This window comes from Thalassophryne amazonica, chromosome 1 (assembly GCF_902500255.1).
Source record: "Thalassophryne amazonica chromosome 1, fThaAma1.1, whole genome shotgun sequence".
Classification (NCBI taxonomy): domain Eukaryota; kingdom Metazoa; phylum Chordata; class Actinopteri; order Batrachoidiformes; family Batrachoididae; genus Thalassophryne; species Thalassophryne amazonica.
Window position 1 is genome coordinate 17709935 of NC_047103.1, and position 8812 is coordinate 17718746.

General features: G+C 40.4%; 2 protein-coding genes across 7 annotated transcripts in view; one reads left to right on the top strand and one right to left on the bottom strand.

Annotated features, from left to right (window-relative positions):
- abi1a (abl-interactor 1a) overlaps nucleotides 1-8102 on the bottom strand; it is a 123856-nt gene extending 115754 nt beyond the window's left edge. For all 6 annotated transcript variants that reach the window (XM_034166496.1, XM_034166476.1, XM_034166491.1 and 3 more), the window contains exon 1: nucleotides 7930-8102. In XM_034166496.1, the coding sequence (XP_034022387.1) occupies nucleotides 7930-7938 (9 nt within the window). In that variant the 5' untranslated portion in view covers nucleotides 7939-8102. The remainder of the gene's footprint in view (nucleotides 1-7929) is intronic.
- Nucleotides 8103-8173: 71 nt separating this feature from the next.
- Nucleotides 8174-8812, top strand: part of acbd5a (acyl-CoA binding domain containing 5a) — a 35826-nt gene continuing 35187 nt past the window's right edge. Inside the window, exon 1 of the mRNA XM_034166529.1 lies at nucleotides 8174-8192. The gene's annotated coding sequence lies outside the window, so the exon portion shown is untranslated. The remainder of the gene's footprint in view (nucleotides 8193-8812) is intronic.

Below are 8812 nucleotides of genomic sequence, written 5' to 3' on the forward strand. Positions count from 1 at the left end.
GTTAATGTTAATGGAATACTCAGCTCAATAGAGCTCTGACTCTTTGTCAGCCTGGCTACAGTGCTGAAAAGAAACCTGGGGTTGTTCTTATTTTCTTCAATTAGTGATGAGTAGAAAGATGTCCTAGCTTTACGGAGGGCTTTTTTATAGAGCAACAAACTCTTTTTCCAGGCTAAGTGAAGATCTTCTAAATTAGTGAGACGCCATTTCCTCTCCAACCTATGGGTTATCTGCTTTAAGCTACGAGTTTGTGAGTTATACCACGGAGTCAGACACTTCTGATTTAAAGCTCTCTTTTTCAGAGGAGCTACAGCATCCAAAGTTGTCTTCAATGAGGATGTAAAACTATTGACGAGATACTCTAACTCCCTTACAGAGTTTAGGTAGCTACTCTGCTCTGTGTTGGTATATGACATTAGAGAACATAAAGAAGGAATCATATCCTTAAACCTAGTTACAGCGCTTTCTGAAAGACTTCTAGTGTAATGAAACTTATTCCCCACTGCAGGGTAGTCCATCAGGGTAAATGTAAATGTTATTAAAAAATGATCAGACAGAAGGGAGTTTTCAGGGAATACTGTTAAGTCTTCTATTTCCATACCATAAGTCAGAACAAGATCTAAGATATGATTAAAGTGGTGGGTGGACTCATTTACTTTTTGAGCAAAGCCAATAGAGTAAAACACAACACACACAAAGTGAAATACCACACCTCAGAATTATCATAAAACTCTCTGATCAGATTTATTGATGTGGGAGGGGTTTCTAGCTCAGGCTTTATTGTGAAACCACTTCCTCAAGCAGAGAAGGCATTTTCAGGGAGCCAATCCTCAAGAGTCAGCAGGGCAACAGGAAACGTAAATCTGATACGTCACACTGTGTGTCACACACACACACAACATGCTGCTGTGCAAACAAAAATCACTATCAGGCTGAGAAAGTGGAACAGCGATATGTCCATCTGCTTCAGCCAGCTGAGCTGCGCCGTGTCCATACTCAGACGCACCAGAACCTCTGTGACCAGGGAGACGGAGCGAGAGATGGCATGGAAGCGTGAAGGAAGAGTGGCAAAAAAAGAGATGGCTGATTCAAGCTGAGGCATGTTGCTGTGAACGTGGTTTAGTCACTTTGGTGTGTGTGTCATAGGTTGAGAGACGGCTTATGAAAACAGTGCCGTGAGTGCGATATTTGCTAAAAGGCAGCACTTTAAACAAGGTGCTTTGCTATAAACCAGACACTATCACAGCCCGCTGTCATACATGAATAATAAAATCAAGTGAAAGCAGCAAATGTTTTCGGGCATTTTCTTTGCATGGTTCACATCTGCAGTGCAGGTCCCAGTGGATTTTAACATCATGATGATGAAGTAATTTCCAATTTTGGAGTTCCTTCTATTCATCAGAAAAAAGATCTGGGGACAAAATATTGAATTTTTTTGTTGTTGTTTGACACTTTAATCTGAAAGCATTCAAAGAAAATATCAGAAATGACAAATATATGCATGACTGACAGCTTCCTCACTTAATGTTTCTCTTCACAAGGCTTTTACAAATCAACAAGGACACGAGTGAATGACACACCATTAGAACAGAAAGGAAAATCTAACACTTCTAGTCTATATGCATTTTGATCCATTCATCCAACGCACATTTTACTCATCCTACAGAAACAATGAGTTGTTCTACAAAAGCAGGAAAATAAACAAGAAGCAAGAGAACGACATCCAAATATATAACATTAAATTTAAAATACATTTTTAGATAATATGAAGAAACGCAGAGGTTTGCAATCTCTGGTGGACATGCTCTCAATTCATGCTGTGTTGTAATGCTATCATAAATGTGCTATACATTATTTGACCACGAGATGTCAGTATGAGCTGTTAAATGAGATTTTATGTAACGAACCTTTTGGCTAGCTGGAAAACTTGTTGAAATTTCAAAGAGGCTTCATCTCACCATCGCTACTCCGTATTTGCAGTTGGGTGTTGTTCATTAATGTGTCCCAAAGAAAGTTGACTATTAAGTCATGTTGTCAAGAGTAGGGCTGAAACGATTAGTCAAGTAATTCAAATAATTCTTCTTCTTCTTTGTCTTTCGACTGTTCCCGTTAGGGGTCGCCACAGCAGATCAAATAATTCGATTACAAAAAATGTTCGAGGCAAATTCTGTGCCTCGAAGCTTCGTTTAACGTTGTAGTACATATGCCAGGCCTGTGTGTGGCGCTGTAATGTCCCCAGAAAAACAAACAGAAGAAGAAGTAGAGCAGGCGCTAATCAAATTAGCACAAAAGCTACAGCTTTCCAACACAACAAAGAGAGGGAACTAAAGCTTTTTAGGAAAAGACGGTCCATGCTGATCATCTAAAATAGCTTACAGTACTGTGCATTTAAAGCAAAGCAGTGTTTTGTTTTGTTTTTTTTAACAGTTTCGCCTGCTGGCCGCTCTACGCACAGCGGCTGGCTGCTGCCTCTCTCTGCCCGTTGTGAGCGGCTCAGTTCTGCCCTCACACAGCTCCGTCCCGGCCACAGAGTCTCTGGAAGAAGTCCACTCTTTCTTCTGTGTGACTCGCAATGAGTGTTTCGCTTTTTAATTTTCGCTTTTCTGGGCAACACACAATGCTTCACAAACACGGGAACTCAAATAAAATAATAAAAAACAAGTGACTGCGAGGCTGCATGTTCAACCTCCAGCTGAAAATGAAATGCACTGGCTGAATCGCAGAGAGAGTGAATGCAGGAAATTCATGCAGGGACCCAGTCCACCACCTTAATTAATAAATAAATAAATAAATAAATAAATAAAAATGTTTAAATTTTACAAGTTGGGGAAAACAAAAAATAGCCACAACCCATCCCCATTTCAGCAAAATGTCAAGACTTTGGCCCAACACCTGGAAAGATCCAAAACTTGTAAAGATGTGAAAAAATAAATAATTACCCAGGAAAACAGAAAGGGATACACTGAATTTGATCATCTCCGTGATGACGCAGTGACACTGTGCCATTATTTAGGGAGAACCCTGGACTGTTAATGTTTTAAAAAGCAAAAGTACTTTTTATCCGATTACTCCATTAATCGATAGAATACTCGATTGCTAAAATGATCGATAGCTGCAGCTCTAGTCAAGAGATGAAAGCATGAACAGTATGCCGCCTTATTCCAGCTAGCCAAACACTGCGTTAACAATACGGAGAAAGCTAAGAATTTGACAATTTTAAAAAAAGGCAAATTCACACTTGTCTGGTTCAGATAACGTAATAGAGTACCCCTCAATCAGTTAATCAAGCCTTAACTGAAGTCTTCCAAACACACAGTGACTTTGGTGTTAAAGTAGTTTTGGCCCCAGAAATACAATCAACTAAAAAATTAACTGAAAATATAGTGACTCGTTTCCTTTGAGAAATTCCAGGTGCATCCAAATACTGGCAAGGAGGAGGCAAGAAGAAATATTATTGTTGCTTGATACAGAAACAAGAAGGTTCACTTTAAGAGAAACAAAAAATAAATAAATAAATGCCTTCCTCCAATCAAAAGAAGGTACCTTTCAAACTTAGGTTTTATGCATCATATATATAGATCTTTGTGATGTCACAAGGCTGGTTATTGAAACACCAAGATATATATATATATATATACATATATACATACATACATACATAAATAGCTGATTTGATTGGTGCTTTGTATGTCACGTGACATGGATTAATTCATCACATTTGTGTTGCATTGCATTTACAGTACAATTTGGTTCCATTTAGAGTGCAAATTTGGTTACATAAGTTTGGTACCATCGCACTCTGTGCGCGCACACACACACACACACACCAAATCCATTACACTGCAAGCCGTCTGAGGTGATTTTTTTTTCGCACAAGCGCCTTCCCATTTGCGTGAGCTCCCACTGCGCACGCTCACACAAGCCAGGCAGTGCTTAGCTTTAAAACAAACATGGCGGAGTTTGTTTTGTTGACGGACGAAGACTTGATGCACGGCATGGCGGATTTCATCGTCAGAGTTATTTTTGGACTCCTATTTAAAGGTCGTGTTGGATTGTTGATGTCAAAGCAGCAGTGACACACCAAAGCTGGATTAATTTCTGACATTATTTTTTTCACTGCACAGAGGATGTACCAAAATTGTAAATTAATATAGTATAAAATGACAAGGATCTATTTTAGCCATTATATAAAACAAATAATGTTTTTGCATTATTTCAGTGGAACGAATAGTATGCTCCAGCTCATACATCATTTGTATTATATATATATATATATATATATATATCTCACACACACGGTTCACGCTAAATATATGACATACCTAATCAGACAAGAAAATCAGGTTCTGGTTGATTTTCTCTCATGTTACAGCTGGAAACCCTGATCCATGACTAGGAAAAAATAAAACCCTCATTCCAATCCACTACTTCAGCTCTGACAAAAAAAATACCCTTGTTCTCTGAAAACTGATGGGAATAAAAAGAAAACAAAAATGATTTGAGCCTGCCAGCTTTATCTGGGACACAACATTTCTCTCTTTCTGTAGGCTGCAACCACCACACAACTTTAGAGCCTCGTGGTACCAAATCACCCGAGAACAAGGAAGAAAACTAAATTACAGGGAGTCCTGGGGGAGTACAGCTGGGACGGACACACCCTCTGTAACTGACACAAAAGACTGCCTTCCTGTCACTTGACGACAACACACTTTGCTCACTCACAGTGTGCTTTTCTCGCGTTTCACTTGTGGGATTGTCGCAGACGTCACTTGTGCAAAAGTAAGAACCCAAAGTTAGCTTGGACAGTTGACAAAATATTGTTGGAAATGTTATTTAAAGACACGGGATTTCACTGCGAACAGCAAGATGACAGATGTGCAGAAATGACAGGAAATTATGTTCTAACTGATCAGTCAAAGATGAATAATATAAATCAATACATCCAGGCTTCACTGATCAACAACCAACAGGCTGAACTTTTGTCCAGCTGTGTTATGACTTAAAAACACTCATTTTAAATATAAACTCCACTCTTTAAAATGTCTTCACTTTGTCAAAACATACTTCTATCAAGATTCCCAGGCACATAAAATACTTTAATGAACATTATAATTTCATTCATTCAGTCAGTTGCTGCCTCTTGTGCTGCCACCAGGTGTGGTGGCACCAGACTAGGCAGCTCATCCCACATTTCCCTATCCTCAGCCAGGCCCTCTCACTCCTCTGTAGGCATTCCCAAGCCATCTGTACATATAATCCCTCCTGCGTGTCCTGGGTCTTCCCGATAGGGCATCGCAGTCTCGTTTGAACCCTGTGTGATATCGCGGGATTTAACCACTTAGGGGGTCCTCCGCTCTGTTGCACAATATATACACAGCATAACTTCACACAATTTCTGACAGAGGACCACGATGTCAGATTTGGAGGTGCTGATGCTCATCCCAGTTAGGTCACAATGGGGCTCAAACCAGCCCAGTGCATATCGGAGGTCACAGACTGATGAAGTCAGTCAACAGAACCACATTAGTCGCAAACAGCCCAGCAAAGTGCCAATGCAGGGTACTGTAATCAGCCCTCTGTGTGTTAGTGGCTGCTCTGCATTGTGTTGTATATCTGACTCCTCCCGTTTGCTCCCCTCAGGATGCAAACTCACGATCTCCAACATGGGAAGCGGACTCTCTGACCAGTTGGCCAAAAATCCAGGCTATCCTTTGGCTGTCGGGGGGGGTGACACCTACTGACTACCACATGTGCAGAGACTTCTGCTGGTCTCCGTCACATGTACGCAACTGTCTGTCATGGAACCAGACAACTAAAAACACTTAAATGGATGTTCACCAAACTTGATGAGACTATTACTTGGACAGGTATCTTGAGAAACAGTGCAAAAAACATAGTTTCTACTATATCTCTGCAACCATTAGGGCTACAGAGATGATCTAAAATTTATATTCAGGGTTCTCGCCAGCGCAATTGAGCATAGGGGGCCCCTGTGCCGTGATTTAACCAGCATAGGGGGCTTCTCTGTTTTGTTTTCTTTTTTAAAGGACATGCCGCACATTATTTAATGTCCCAGTTAGCAACACAAAATGGCATTCAAAATGCAGGAAATAGTGTTTAAAGGGTTATAAATTTCAAAATTTTCTCAGGGAGATGCTCCCAGAACCTCCTACAATACTCGCGCCTGCAACGCTCATCAAGCGGCTATGTCCCACTAAGTTCCCCCCTATGCTGTGAAAAAAAAATCCTGGCGAGAACCCTGATATTGATCAGCAAAATATTTGTGAGGTTATCATGTTCCCTGCTTATAAATTAGTCCAGTTTGGGAGTGAGAGGGGATGTTGCATTACCTTTCAACACCAAGTTGGAGGAGTCTAAGAAACAAATTATCACCATATGTTTTTGTAATCAAATCACTGTGCACAATCAAAAGCTTTCATAAACTAGTAACATGAACTATCAGACATGATGAATATATCCCACTCTGCAGAGGGCTGTTATCAGCCATCTGATGCCTTGCATTTTAAAAATATCAACGACCGGCCATACTAAAATACGAAATGGACGAAATAGAGCCTAATAATGACAAAATGGGGGTAAAATGCAACGAATGGAGCAGACTGACCCAGACTGGCTCCAAATATGATTCAATTAAGTACTTTCATTTAATTATTTCAAGTGAAATGGGGACTGATAATAACAAAACGTGGGTAAAACATAGCGAAATGGAGCAGACTGACTCTAAATATGATTCAATTAAGCACTTTTATTAAATTTTTTTAGCGAAATGGGATGAAATGGAGACTGATAACAAAATGGGTGTAAAATGTAACTAAATGGAGCAGACTGACCCATCCACTGAAGTTTCATCTCTTGAATGCCAGATGGCGCACCTGCCCCTACTACATGTACTGAGCACATCTCACAAAAAAAAAAACACAAAAACCAAACAATTAAATAAAAGTACTTATTTCTAATCAGACTGGTTCACTCTGCTCTATTTCGTTACGTTTTACCCCCCCCCCCATTTTGTGATTATCAGTCCCCATTTTGCTCCATTTTGTCCATTTCATATTTTAGTATGGCCTGAGCAAGGACTCCTCAAATAATAGGTCCGATATAGTTAAACAGTTAGTACACAGCTTAAGCTTGATTTTAAGTTTCTCATTCAGATGTCTTCAATGTTATGGGTTGCCCGGATACACATCACTTCCAGCGAAGTGGCCAATCCAAAGGCAAGCATTCGTCCCTCTGCGACTGGCCGCCCGATGAAAACAAACTACATTGACTGTCTATTGAAAATAGCTGATTTTGTTTTGTCTCTAGTTTTCTTCTAACAGCCAGCGGATAGCTCCCATGATGAGATTTATACACCAAGCTGACCTGAAATGAACCAGTGTACATTAAATTGACTTTATTGACGAGTCTGACCCCTTTAAAAAGTGATCGAATTACATGTATATTGAGCTCGGCGGCCAAAAAACGGCCACCAGAGGGCGCTCGGTGTAAAGGTCCGCGGCATCCCATTTTAAAATGTGCTAAATAAGAGAAATACATTAAAAAAAATCTTTTGATTACAAATATACTACATACTGTGCCCCCCGCAGCCCGTTTTAAAAACCACAGAAACCGCCCCTGTACAGGCCCGTGGTTTGTGTGTGTGTGTGTGTGTGTGTGTGTGTGTGTGTGTGGTGTCTCAACTGTGTGTGTACTCATCAAAACGTAGACACACCCTCAGTGTAAACTCAATAAATGTGCTCAGTAGTCGGATACAGGTTTAAAGCAGTAAAAGCTCAGTCCTCCTGCTGGTATTCGCGCTAACGCTTGGGCGGAGAAGAGAAATTCACTGTCTTTATCTGTAGTCCCAACCAACAATCCCGAGATTCCGCTCAAAGCTCGGGAACAAGACGCCGCACTTCGCCCTCTTACCTGGAACATAATTGTTTTCGCAGTAGTCCGCTACTCTGGTCAGGTTTTGGTAACTCTCCACAAGCGCTCTTTTACCGGCCGGAATCTCTTCTCTAACAACATTTGTAGCTCTGCCAATCTACATGTCTCCGCAGAGGCTGCGTTCCCTTTGAAACAGCCACCAGCTCTGGCTGGAAAAAACAACAAAAAAGAAAAAGTCTTCGCCTGCTGCGAAGGGAGTCCTGCCCTAACGCCGTACATAGATCGCCTGCGACAAGCAAGAGGTATCACTCCATCCAAGCTTGTGTTATATATACATACTCAAGCTAAAATTCCCCCAAATAAAAAAATACTCAAATTAAATCAGTATATAAAATATCCCAAATAATAAAAGCTAACTATTTTAGTAGGTTTCTGTAGTCATAGCACTTAGCAAATATAAGTTGTCAACTATAATAGATTTATTCTGGTACATTCAATAAATTTGGTTGTCAATCTGCATATATTACTATGCAATTATTGGAAAATACTGAGGCACATGTTCCAAAGTAGAGGTGGGCTGATACCGGGAATTTTGGTATTGATCCGATACTAAGTAAATACAGGCCAGTATCGCCGATATCGATACCAATATGTTTTCTTTTTTAAGCTTCATAGATCCAAAGCATCCAAAAGACCTAGGATAGAATTTCGCCAGACATTGTACGTGACAACAAAATACTTTATTAGCACAATCAACATTTTTGGTTAAAAAATGATCACTCAACACAACTTAAAACAAAATCTCCTGAGGTAGAGGGCTGACAAACCACAATACAAGGGTGCGCTGCTCCATGTTGTTTGACACAGCGCAGCGCTGCTCTTACAGACAGAGAGGAGACTTTGTTGAATCCGCGTGCGCAGC